This window comes from Pseudorca crassidens, chromosome 7, assembly GCF_039906515.1.
Source record: "Pseudorca crassidens isolate mPseCra1 chromosome 7, mPseCra1.hap1, whole genome shotgun sequence".
In the NCBI taxonomy this organism is placed as follows: Eukaryota; Metazoa; Chordata; class Mammalia; order Artiodactyla; family Delphinidae; genus Pseudorca; species Pseudorca crassidens.
In genome coordinates, this window is record NC_090302.1 from 42,943,124 (window position 1) to 42,956,898 (window position 13,775).

The following is a 13,775-nucleotide window of genomic DNA, read 5'->3' on the forward strand; positions in this document are numbered from 1 at the left end:
TGGGGGGGAAATAGCCAAACTGCAGGTCATTTCTACTTAGAATGTGGGCTGCTTATTATCTTGCTATGTGAAGTGTTTATAAATCACAAGTATCTAACAGAGGATGACAAAACAAAAAAATCTTAAACTTTTAGGAGTTATAGCGATCACATCAGAATGAAGATTAAACTAAATACTGCTAAACTTATAAAACTTGATTTTAATATTTCAGCAGCATGCTTACCATAACAAGAATATAAATCAAACTACTTACCTTCACATATTCCAGTGTTAACAGATCTTCCATTGTGTTATCCAGTGTTGTAATCAAATAAACTGGTTTCTTGTTTTCATCTAAAAATAATTTCTAAAATTATTCTTTCATAGAAAAACTAATGGAAAATAAATGCAGGCAATATTAATAATTTTAGAATTGGAAAAGAAGGATTTCCTGTATCATATCAATTCTGGGCCTTGATTTCTGTATTACTCAACTCAGGTCCTTCATCCTTTATTTTAAACTCTAAAAATGTAATTTCATCTCACAATTCCCTTCTCTTATGCCACAATGCTGAAGATTCTTACCCTTCTAAACCTAGATAGGAACATGAAGAGATTCTAGTCCTGAGTCATAGAAATAGCTAGAAAGAAAACTGTCAGTATCTCTAAAATCCTAATTGTAGAGAAAAAGCGTCAGGTATCTGATGAGAAACTAAACTGTTGTCTGTATTAGTTTAGATTAAAAAAAACTATTACCATATTATCAGTCTTTACTAGTTGTATTGTTGCTGCTGCTCAAAATCTAAGAAGATAAGTGAGGAAACTGTTGTAGAATAGTATTTTGTGTAAAGTCTTTATAACTATCATCAGCAAATTACTTACAACTGTTCAAAATCAATAACTAGATCCTGGAAGAAAGGACTACAAACCAATCATACTACTCTTCAGGAAAAAAATGCAACATATTTCCACAGAATCCTCCAGATTTAAAAGCTTATTAGCAATTAAGCTAGTCTTCTACTGTAGATGCTAATCACATTTCAATCCTTAAGAAGGTCTCCATTTTTTTCACACATTTATTCATTCATTGAATAACTATTTACTGATCATTTACTTTGTGTAAGAAATTGTGCTATTCACTTCTTCCTACTCTTTCTAAGAAAACAGAAGCAAATATATTACAAAATAGGTGCACTAATAATTATATATCTTGTATTATGTGTGTAAGCGTTTTCTTATCATTTGCTTTTGGGAAAACAAAAAATTATAAAAAAACATAAATATTAACAACTGCTATAATACTTCTGGATTACTGGTGAACACTATCAAGTTGGTTTACTTTTCTTTCCAACTGCCAGAGCAAACTTTGATGTAAAAAGCATAATAAAGCAGAACTCTGTATCTTCCATGTATGATAATTTTTTCAGGAAGAGATAATCATAACACAATTCACCACATGCAAGTTCTCAGAGGTTACATAACAAGTGTAGAGTATGGAACTAAAATGTATAAATCATATCCAATGGTTAAGTTTTCAGGCCACAATACTTAATCTGCTTCCCAAAATACATAGATCACATTTAATTCAGGGCTCACAAAAAAGGAGAAGTTTTCATTATACCAGTTAACTGACATCTTTTGTCTGGGAATGAGTTCCCAGAGAAGATGGCCTTCTCAAATCCTTGAGATGTACATAAGCATATTCCTTACCTTTCTTATTCCCACAGATAGTTCATTTTTACTTTAGTTCTCTAACTCCCTTATTTTCTGTATCTCAATTCACTGGGTAAAGAAATTCCTAAATGAGTTCAAAAGATTTCACAAGATAGCTTCCATTTAAAACTTAAATAACTTATAAACATTAAAAAAATAAAAAGTCAACCATCAAAAGAACATGGAAGGGGCTTCCCTGGTGGCACAGTGGTGAGGGTCCGCCTGCCGATGCAGGGGACGCGGGTTCGTGACCCGGTCCGGGAGGATCCCACGTGCCGCGGAGCGACTGGGCCCGTGGGCCATGGCCGCTGGGCCTGCGCGTCCGGAGCCTGTGCTCCGCAACGGGAGAGGCCACAACAGTGAGAGGCCCACGTACCGCAAAAAAGGAAAAAAAAAAAAGAACATGGAAGAATTTCCTGGTGGTCCAGTAGTTAGGATTCGGCACTTCACTGCCAGGGTCCAGGTTCTATCCCTGGTCAGGGAACTAAGATCCTGTGAGCTGTGCAATGCAGTCAAAAAATAATTTTTTAAAAATTAAAAAAAAAAAGAACATTGATTCCAGGACAGCTAAGAGTAAGGTACTTTTATACACATGCAAATAGAACACATTCATGTGGTCTCAAAAACAAAAGTAAAGCCCTACTACCTTTTAGTTAGAAAAAAATTATTTTACCCAACTGTATCAATGATCACTTTGAATATCAATGGTCTAAATGTACCAAATAAAAGACAACAATTGCCAAAATGGATCAAAAAAACAAGACCCAAGTATACACTGTCTACAAGAAACCCACTTTAAATATAAAAGTACGTATAGATTGAAAGTAAACAGATGTTGAAAAATACATTATGTTAACACTAATAAGAAGAAAGCAGAGATAGCTATATAAATTTTCAGACAGAGCAGACTTCAAAGCATGCAAAAGTTATCAGGGATAAAGAAAGGCATTATACAATGATAAAGGGGTCAATTCTCCATTAGAACACAACAATCCTTAAGGTGTACTTATCTAACAATAGAAAGCAAAAGTGATAATACTGCAAAGGGAAATAAATGAACCCACTACCATATTAGAACACTTCACACTCCTCTATCAAAAATGGACAGATCTAGCAGACGAAAAATCAGTAAGGACATAGTTGAACTCAGTAATACCATCAAATAACTGGATGTAATGGATATCTACAGACTACTTCATCCAGCAAGAGCAGAATATTCATTCTTCTTAAGCTCACATGGAATACTCACCAAGATCAACCACATTCTCAGCCACAGAACACACCTTAGCAAATTTAAAAAAAAGAAATCATACAACATCTGCCTTCAGACCACAACAGAATTAAAATAGAAATCAATAACAGAACAGTTGGAAAATTCCAAAATATTTGGAGAATAAACAACACACTTCTAAGTAACACCTAAGTCAAAAAAGAAATCTTAAAGAAAGAATTAAAAAACACTTGGAACTGAATAAAAATGACAACACACCTAATCAAAATCTGTGGGCTATAGTGAAAGCTGCACTTAGAGGGAAACATAGCATTGAATGCATATATTAGAAAAGAAGATTTAAAATCAATTGTCTATGCTTCCACATCTTAGGAAACTAGAAAAAGAAGAAGAGAACAAATCCAAAGTAAGCAAAAGTAAAGAAATAATTAAAATTAGATCAGAAATCAATGAAACCAAAAGAAATCATTAGAGAAAATCAAAGAAACCAAAAGTGGTTCTCTGAAAAAAATCAACAAAGTTATACATCTCACCAGGCTAACTTAGGAAAAACAAAGAGAACACAAATTACTAGTATCAGAAATGAAACAGAGAACATCACTATAGGTATCATGCACATTAAAAGAGTAAAGAAATACTATGAACAACTCTGCCCACCAATTTGATAACCTAATAAAATGGAACAATTCCTTGAAAGACATACCCTGTCAAACTCACACAGGAATAAACAAACTGAATATCTATTAAAGACATTAAGTCAATAATTAATACCCTTCCAAAACAGAAAGCACCAGGCCCAGATGGGTTCACTAGTGAATGTTAACAAACATTTAAGGAAGGTACTATACCAATTCTGTACAATCTCTTTCAGACTATAGAAACAGAAAATACTTCCTAACTCATTCTATGAAGCCTGAATTACCCTAATACCAAAACTACACACACAAACACACAGACCAAAAAAAAAAAAAAAAAAAAAAAACGGGGGAAAGGAGGAAGAAGGGAAGAAGAGAACTACAGGACAGGAATTTTCATTAACACAGATGCAAAAATCTTCAACAAAATAATAGCAAATTAAATCCAACAGTGGAAAAAATTATGCACCATGACCAAGTAGGATTTATCCCAAGATAACAGGCTGGTTCAACATTCAAAAATCAACTGACATAATCTATCACATCCATAGGCTAAAGAAGAAAAACCACATGATCATATAAATTGATGCAGAAAAGGCATCTGACAATATCCAACAACCACTCATGATAAAAGCTCCCAGTGAACTAGGAATAAAAGAGAACTTCCTCAACTTGATAAAGAGTATCTTCAAACAACCTACAGCTAACATCATAATGGTGAGAAACTCAAAGCTTTCACACTAAGGAACAAGTAAGGATGTCCTTCCCCTCTTACCACCCATTTTCACATTGTAATGTAGGTCTTACCAAATACAATAAGAGAAGAAAAGAAATAAAAGGTATACAGACTAGGATGCAGACTGGGATGAAAGAAATAAAACCGTTCACAGATTACATGATCATATATGCACAAAATCTAAAAGAATCAACAATAAAAAAACTCAAACTAGTATGTCATTATAGTAAGGTTGCAGGATACAAGTCAACGGCTTTCCTATATACCAATAAAGGACAAAGTGGAATTTGAAATTAAAAACACAATTTTCATTTACATTAGCACCCCAATAATGTAATTCTTAGGGAAAAAAATTTAATAAAATATGCATAAGACCTCTATGAGGAAAACTACAAAACTCTAATTAGTGTTTAGAGTTCAAGAATCCAAATATATGGAGAAATGATCCATGTTCAAGGACAGGAAGACTCAACAGTTCCAAGATGTCAGTTATTCCCAACCCGATCTATAGATTCAATGCAATACCAATCAAAATTCCAGGAACCAATTCATGTATACTGAAAAATTGATTCTAAATTTCATAAGCAGAGGCAAAAGACCCAGAATACCTGAGACAATACAGACGGTCCCCAACTTAAGATGGTTTGTATCATGATGGTAAAAAAACTTATATCCACATCTGGTGGCAGGGTCTGGGGAAGGGGCGTCAGGCGCCATGTCGGGCCGTGAAGGTGGCGAGAAGAAGCCCCTGAAGTAGCCCAAGAAGCAAGCCAAGGAGATGGACAAGGAAGACAGGCATTCAAGCAGAAACAGAAGGAGGAGCAAAAGAAACTTGAGGAGCTAAAAGCAAAGGCCACGGGGAAAAGCCCCCTGGCCACAGGTGGAATTTAGAAATCTGGCAAAAAGTAAGCTGTTCCTTGTGCCTGAGGCAATGATGATCCTTAGTTCCATTCCTGTTTAAACATCTGGATTAAACATCTGGATTCCCTGCCATAACATCTGTTGCCACCTATAGCTGGAATGAAGTGTTGTCTTGGAACCTATTGTACATTTAAGAATAAACTTTTGTGAAAAAAACCAAAAAACAAAACAAACAAAAAAAAACTGATAAACTTACAACTACTGTACCCTTACAACCATACTGATTTTCACTTTCAGTACAGTATTCAATAAATTATATGAGATATTCATCACTTCATGATAAAATAGGCTTTGTGTTAGATGATATTGCTCAACTGTAGGCTAAATAAGTGTTCTGAGGATGTTTAAAGTATGCTGGGCTAAGCTACGATGTTCAGTAAATCAGGGGAATTAAATGCATTTCAGCTTAGAATATTTTCAACTTACAATGGTTTGTTGTGACATAATACCATCGAAAGTTGAGGAGGATCTATATTAAAGGAGAAGAACAAAGTTGAAGGACTGACACCACCTGATTTTAGAACTTGCTATAAAGTTACAGTAATCAAGGCACTGTGGTACTGGCAAAAGAACAGACAAAACACATCAATAGAACACAACGGAGAGTCCAGAAACAGACTTCCCTAAATATACTCAATTGATCTTGGACTAAACAGCAAAAGCAATACAATGGAGAAAGACAGTCTTTTTGACAAATGTTGATGGACTAAATGGATATCCACACACAAAAAACCACCCTTCACAAAAATCAGCTCAAAATGGATGATGCATCTATATATATAATACAAAACTATAAAATTTCAAGAATATGGGAGAATATCTAGACATTCTTGGATTAGCAATGACTTTTTTTTTTTTTTTTGCGGTACGCGGGCTTCCCACTTTTGTGGCCTCTCCCGTTGCGGAGCACAGGCTCCAGACGCGCAGGCTCAGCAGCCATGGCTCATGGGCCCAGCTGCTCCGCGGCATGTGGGATCTTCCCGGACCGGGGCACAAACCCGTGTCCCCTGCATCAGCAGGCAGACTCTCAACCACTGCGCCACCAGAGAAGCCCGGTAATGACTTTTTAGGATCCAACACCAAAGGCATGATCAAGGAAAGGAAGAATCAATAAACTGGACTTCATTAGAAATAAAAATTCTTCTCTGCAAAAGACTATAAGAGAATGAAAAGACAAGCCACAGACTGGAAGAAAATATTTGCAAAAGACACATATGATAAAGGACTGTTATCCAAAATATACAAAGAATTCTTTAAATTCAACAAGGAAACAAACAATACAATTTAAAAAATTGGCCAAAGAATTTAACAGAGACCTCACCAGAGAAGATATACAGATGGCAAATAAACATATGAAAAGATGTTCTACATGTTATCATCAAGGAAATGAAATTAAAACAACAGTAAGATACACTACACACCTTATTAGGATGCTCAAAATCCAGGCCATTGACACCAAACACTAGTGAGGATATGGAGCAACAGGAACTCTCTTCATTACTGATGAGGATGCTAAAAGGTACAGCCACTTTGGAGAATGTTCGAGAGCTTCTTATAAAACTAAACATACACTTATATTAGACTCAACAGTTGTGCTCCTTGGTATTTATCCAAAGAAACTGAAAACTTATGTCCACACAAAAACCGGCATATGGATGTTTACTGCACCTTTACTCAGAACTGGCAAAACTTGGAAGCAACCAACACATCCTCTGGTACTTGAATGGGTAAACTGTGGTACATCACACAGTGTATTAAGTGCTAAGAAGAAATGAATTATCAAGTCATGAAAAGACATAGAGATAACTTAAATACATATTAGTAACTGAAAGAAGCCAGTCTGGAAAAGCTAGATAGTATATAATTCCAACTATATGACTTTCTGGAGAAGGCAAAACTATGGACAAAGTAAAAAGATGAGTGGTTGCCAGGGATTGAGGGATGACAGGAAAGGATGAATAGATGGATCACAGAGGGCTTTTAGGGCAGTGAAACTACTGTGTACGATACTGTAATATTGGATACATGTCATTACACATTTGTTCAAATCCCTTAGAATGCACAACACCAAGCTGAACCAAGTAAACTATAGAATTTGGGTGTAGTGTGTCAATGTAGGTTCATCAACTGCAACAAATGTATCACTCTGGTGGAGAATATTTATAATGTGAGAGGCTATGCCTGTGTAGGTGCAGGGGATATATGTTAAATCTCTATCATCTGCTCAACTGTGCAGTGAATGAAAAACTGCTCTAAAAATAAAGTCTATTAAAATAGTTTTAATGTCATCTCTACACATAATAATGTTCTTATGCTAAAAAGGAATATAATGAAATTAAACTAGTGAATAGTTTGTCTTTTCCTTTAATTGAGGTATAAATGACATAAAACATTATATTAGTTCCGGGTGTACAACATGACTCCATATTAATATACACTGTGAAATGATCACCACAATAAGTTTAGTTAACATCTGTCCTCACACTTACTTAGAAATTCTTCTTCTTGTGATGAGTACTTTTAAGATTTGCTCTTTCAGCAACTTTCAAATATGCAAAACAGTATTATTAACTACAGTCACCATGCTGTACTTTACATCTCTATGACTTACTTTATAACTGGAAGTTTGTGTCTCTGGACCCCCTTCACCCATTTTCTGCACCCCCCCCCCACCTATGGCAACGACCAATCTGTTCTCTGTACTACCTTGGTTGGTTTTTTTTTTTTTAGATTCCACATATAAGCAAGATCATACCATATTTATCTTTCTCTGACTTATTTCACTTAGCATAATGCCTTCAAGGTCCATTCATGTTGTCACAAATGGCAAGATTTCATTCCTTTTAATGGCTGAGTAGCATTCGATGGTATCTACTGGGCTGGCCAAAAACTTCGTTTGGGTTTTTCCATAAGCTCTTATGGAAAAACCCGAATGAATTTTTTTGGCCAACCCAACAGACAGCACATCTTTATCCATTCACCCATTAATGGACACTTAGGTTGCTTCCATATCTTGGCTATTGTCAGTAATGCTGCAATGAACATGAGGGTGCACATATCTTATCAAGTGAGTGTTTTTGCTTTCTTCAAATAAATACTCAGAAGTGGAATTGCCAGATCAGATGGTAATTCTATTTTTAACTTTTTGAGGAACTTTAATACTAGTTTCCATAGTGTCTGCACCAATTTACATTCTCATCAACAAAGCACAAGGGTTCCCTTTTCCCACATCCTCACCAACACTTTCTATTGCTTGTTTTTTTGATAATAGCCATTCTAACAGGTATGAGGTTATATCTCATGGTTTTGATTTGCATTACCCTGATGATTAGTGAGTTGAGCATCTTTTCGTGAACCTGTTGGCTAGTTGTATGTCTTGTTTGGAAAAAATGCCTATTCAGATCCTCTGTCCATTTTTGTTTGTTTTTTTCCCTATTGAGTTGTATGAGTTTTTTATATTATTTTAGATATTAACACCTTATATCAGATATACGAATTGCAATTACATAACACTATTTCATAGACTGGCTTTTCATTTAGTTGATGGTTTCCTGTGCTGCGCAGAAGCTTTTTAGTTTGATGTAGTCACATTTGTTTATTTTTGTTTTTGTTCCCTTTTGGGAATCAGAACCAAAATAATCATCACAAAGACCAATGTCAAGAAGCTTACTGCTTATGTATTCTTCTAGGAGTTTTATGGTTTTAGGTCTTACATTCACATCTTTAATTCATTATGAGTTAATTTTTATTTATGGTGTAAGACAGTAGTCCATTTTCATTCTTTTGCATGTGGCTGTCCAGTTTTACCAGCATCATTTATTGAAAAGTTACCCTTTCCTAAACGTATATTCTTGGCTCTTTTGTCATAAATTAATTGATCACAGATATGTGGGCTTATTTCTGGGCTCTCTATCCTGTTCCACTAATTGATGTGTCTGTTTTTATGCCAGTACCATACTGTTTTGATTACTATTGCTTTGTAATATAGCTAGAAATCAGGGCTCATGATGTCTCCAGCTTTGTTCTTCTTTCTCAAGATTGTTTTGGCTATTCAGGTCTCCCACGGTTCCACACAAATGTCAGAGTTTCTTGTTCTAGTTCTGTGAAAAATGTCATTGGTATTTTCATAGAGACTGCATGGAATTTGTAAACTGCCTTAGGTAGGATATACATTTTAACAGCATTAATTATTCCAACCCATGAGGCACAGAATATCTTTCTGTTTATTTGTGTTTTTTTCAATTTCTTTCATCAATGTCTTATAGCTTTCAGTGGATAGGTCTTTTACCTCCTCAGTTAAATTTATTCCTAGGTACTTTGTCCTTTTTGAGTCAATTGTAAATGGTGTTGTCTTCTTAATTTCTCTTTCCTGATAGTTTGTTATTAGTGTATAAAAATGCAACAGATTTTAGTATGTTGACTTTGTATCCTGCAACTTTAATGAATTTGTTGATTAGTTCCAACAGTTTTTTTGGTGGAGTCTTTAGAGTTTTTGTACATATAATATCGTGTCTTCTGCAATAGTGACAGTTTTACTATTGGGTCAATTAATAAATCAAAAGAGAAATTAAAAAATACCTTGAGACAAATGGAAATAGAAATACAACATACCAGGGGGCTTCCCTGGTGGCTCAGTGGTTGGGAATTCGCCTGCCAATGCAGGGGACGTGGGTTCGTGCCCTGGTCCAGGGGGGATCCCACCTGCCGCAGAGCAGCTAGGCCCGTGTGCCACAGCTACTGAGTCTGTGCTCTAGAGCCCGTGAGCCACGACTACTGGGCCCACGAGCCACAACTGCTGAAGCCCACATGCCTAGAGCCCACGCCCTGCGGTGGGAGAGGCCACGGCAGTGAGAAGCCTGCACAACACAAGGAAGGGTAGCCCCCACTCGCCGCAGCTGGACAAAGCCCACACACAGCAACGAACACCCAACGCAGCCAAAAAAAAAAAAAAAAAAAGAAATACAACATACCAAAATTTACGGGATGCAGCAAAAGCAGTTCTAAAAGAGAAAAGCATGGATGTCTACTTTAAGAAACAAGAAAAACCTCAAATAAACAAAATTACTGTTTACACATCAAGAAATTAGGCAAAAAAAAGAACAAAACCCAAAGTTAGAAGTAAAAAATAACAAAGAAGAGAGGAGAAATAAATGAAATAGAAACCAAAACACAGCAGCAAAGATCAATTAAACTAAAGAGCTGATTCTTTGAAAAGACAAAATTGACAAACCTTTAGCTAGATTCACCATGAAAAAGAGAGAGGGCTCAAATAAATATTATCAGTTATGAAAAAGGAGATGTGACACATGATACCACAGAAATTTAAAGGATCATAAGAGACTAGCATGGATATTTTTATATGTTAACGAATTGGACAACCTAGAAGAAATGGATAAATTTCTAGAAACATACAACCTTCCAAGACAGAATCATGAACAAATAAGAAGTCTGAATAGAGCAATAAGTCCTAAGGTCGAATCAAAACCTCCCAACAAAAAAAAATCCAGGAATAGATGGCTTCACTGGTGAATTCTATCAAACATTTAAAAAGAATTAATACCAATCCTTCTGAAACTCTTCCCAAAAAAATAGAAGAGGAGGAAACATCTGCAAACTTATTTTACGAGGCCAGCATTACCCTGATACCAAAACCAGACAAGGACGCCACAAGAAAAGAATATTCATCAGGCCAATATTCCTGATGAATACAGATGCAAAAATCCTCAACAAAATATTACCAAACCAAATTCGATACTATATTAAAAGGCTCAAACACCAAGATCTAGTGGAATTTGTTCCAAGGATGTTGCAGTTCAACATCCACAAATCAATCAACATGATACACCATGTTAACAAAATGAAGGATAAAAATCATATGATCATCTCAATAGATGCAGAAAAAGCATTTGACAAAATTCAACATCCATTTAATATAAAAGCTTTCTACAAAGTGGGAATAGAGGAAATGTATCATAATAATAATAGGCCATCTATGACAAGCCCACAGCTAATATACTACTCAACAGTGAAAAGCTGAAAGCTTTTCCTCTAAGATCAAGAAGAGAAGGATGCTGACTTTGCCACTTTTGTTCAACATAGTATTGGAAGTCCTAGCCAAAGCAATTAGGCAAGAAAAAGAAATAAAAAGCACCCCAATTGGAAGTGAATAGTTTTTCTTAATATTCTGATGGAATTCATGAACCATTCAGAATTATGTTTCAAGGAAAAACCTCAAAATGTAAAGGAGGGAAAAAAAAACAAAAAACTCTTCTAAAAGCCTGCCAAAGCAAACAGAAACATTTTCTAAGATATCATATAATTTATATGTTAGGATTTGGGATATAAATTGTTTGTGGTAGGCAGAATATTTACACACCCCTCCCACAAGGATGTCCATGCTCTAATCCCCCTAAACCTGAAGAATATGTTATTTCATATGGTAAATGTAACATTACAGAGATGATTAAGGTTAAGATTAAGGGGAAATTATCCTCAATTGTCCAAATGCACCAAATCTAATTACCTTAGTTTTTTAGAGTGGAAGAAAAAGGTAGAAGAAAAGGTTAGAGAGATTACAGCATGAGAAGGATCTAACACCCCATAATGGTTCTGGGATATAAAAAAAAATTAGTGCAAGGACCTAGAGAGGCCTGTAGGAGCTAAGGCCAATCCTCACCTTATAGGCAGCAAGAAAACAGACTTAAACCATATAAAACTAAATTCTGCCAACACCTGAGTGAGCAAGAAAATAGATATTCCCCTACAGCCTCCAAAAAAGAAGTCCTGTTGACAGCTTGATTTTTTCACACTGAGACTTGTGTCAGACATCTGATATACAGAACTTTAATAAATCTGTGGTAAATTGTTACAGTATCAATAGGAAACTTATTCAGTATTTTAGTATTCAGTTAAGTAGACTTAAAATTAAACCATTTTCCTTAATGAGAAAAATTGTCTTCATTTTCTCTCTAGTCTACACCTTAAGATTCCAAAGTATAATATGAAAGTTGAAGACTAACACATTTCTTTGATAATATTTTATCATATGTACTGACTAAGCACCTAGAGAATTTATCTCCAGAAGGTAATCAAACAGTAAAATTAATTAATTTAGTTTTTTAAAACAGAGATTCTTACCAAAATATTCTGGGCATTTTAAGCAGACCTCTTTCAAAAAGGCATTTGCTTTCAAATCAAATGTTCGAAGCTCAATGACTGTGCCCAATCCCAAGACATTAATTTCTACCACAGGTAGTTCACAATCTCCAACAAGGTGACAGAATTGAATCAAAACCTGGAAAAGAAAGAAAAAAGAAACTACGACTACCTAAAACAAAAAAATTGTTTATATTGATGGTGGCTATATATGGATATGTGAGGTATACGTGTAGTATAAATGACACATATTTAAATTTAGGAGAGATTTTATACACACACATATACAATACACACATTGTACAAATTATTTTCAATAAATATATACTGAATAACAACAATACCTCTAAACTCTTAATTCTTTTTTTTAAGTGAAAGCAGATTTATTTAGAGAGATACACATTCCACAGGCAGAATGTGGTCCCTCTCAAAAGGTGAGGGTGGCCAAACCTTTAATTATTGATTAAGGAAATTAATCTTAAGATTAATTAATTAAGAAAGGGGAGGGAGAACCACAAGGTAACATCTGGATTGAGTTTAAATAGGCTGAAAACAACACTGTCTATTAGTAATGAGACTATATAAATGAGCTGTGAATAGTAGAAATGACTGACAATTTAAATAAGCCATATTAATTTTACCATAGTACATACAATGCATACCTCTGGCACTTCAAATCTTATTTTATATTCAGTCATATTTTTTGAACAATCTGGCTTTTGAAGCTTTTCTTGTTGAGGACTTTTAATTCTAGATGGAGGTTGAAGAGGCTCTTCCAAGGGACTACATGGGGCATCAAAAAACTCCTCATCTGAATCTAAATACCATAGAACATTTAAGTCAATAATCAAAATGACTGATTTAATAATAACATTCTAATAATTTTTCTGAAATAAATATGAACACTAAAACACTATTTCAAAAAATTGAATGTAAGGTCAAAAATAAATAGAAAAGAATATAAAGATTACATGTGAAAAAATAACATTCTTAACAACAAAATGTATGGAAAATTACAAAATACAATCTTTAGCTTAATGAACATCATCTTTAAAATCAAGATACTAAAAACTGCTAAAGAAAATTTCATAGCAAATGCCAAGGCCAATTATTACATACATGATGAATACTGAAAGGAACACACTAATATGCTCACTCTACCTGGAAACAGGTAAACAGGACTTAGTTACAAACACTGCAATATTAAAAGTAGAAGGCAGGCCCTAAAATTTGAATGGAGAAACTAAGATCAAGCACTACTTCACATATGTATGACTATATAGGAATATATATATGATAGTAAATTTCTACAACATGCTATTTAAATGGACCCAAAATCTAGTAAAACCATTAAAAGAAGGTTTAAAGGAAACTAAAATCATCTAAGTATATCCCTAAGAACATA

At 34.8% G+C, this 13,775-nt stretch overlaps 1 protein-coding gene and 1 pseudogene across 3 annotated transcripts in view; one reads left to right on the forward strand and one right to left on the reverse strand.

Moving 5' to 3' along the window:
• VPS13A (vacuolar protein sorting 13 homolog A) overlaps positions 1 to 13,775 on the reverse strand; it is a 237,088-nt gene that overhangs the window by 132,570 nt on the left and 90,743 nt on the right. For all 3 annotated transcript variants that reach the window (XR_010944991.1, XM_067744120.1, XM_067744119.1), the window contains exons 25-27: positions 13,033 to 13,187; positions 12,353 to 12,509; positions 254 to 333 (exon numbers count right to left, since the gene is read on the reverse strand). Coding sequence is in view for 2 of the 3 variants with exons in the window: in XM_067744120.1 (XP_067600221.1) it covers positions 254 to 333; positions 12,353 to 12,509; positions 13,033 to 13,187 (392 nt within the window). In the remaining variant the exon portion in view is untranslated. The remainder of the gene's footprint in view (positions 1 to 253; positions 334 to 12,352; positions 12,510 to 13,032; positions 13,188 to 13,775) is intronic.
• LOC137227031 (translation machinery-associated protein 7-like) lies at positions 5,010 to 5,401 on the forward strand (annotated as a pseudogene).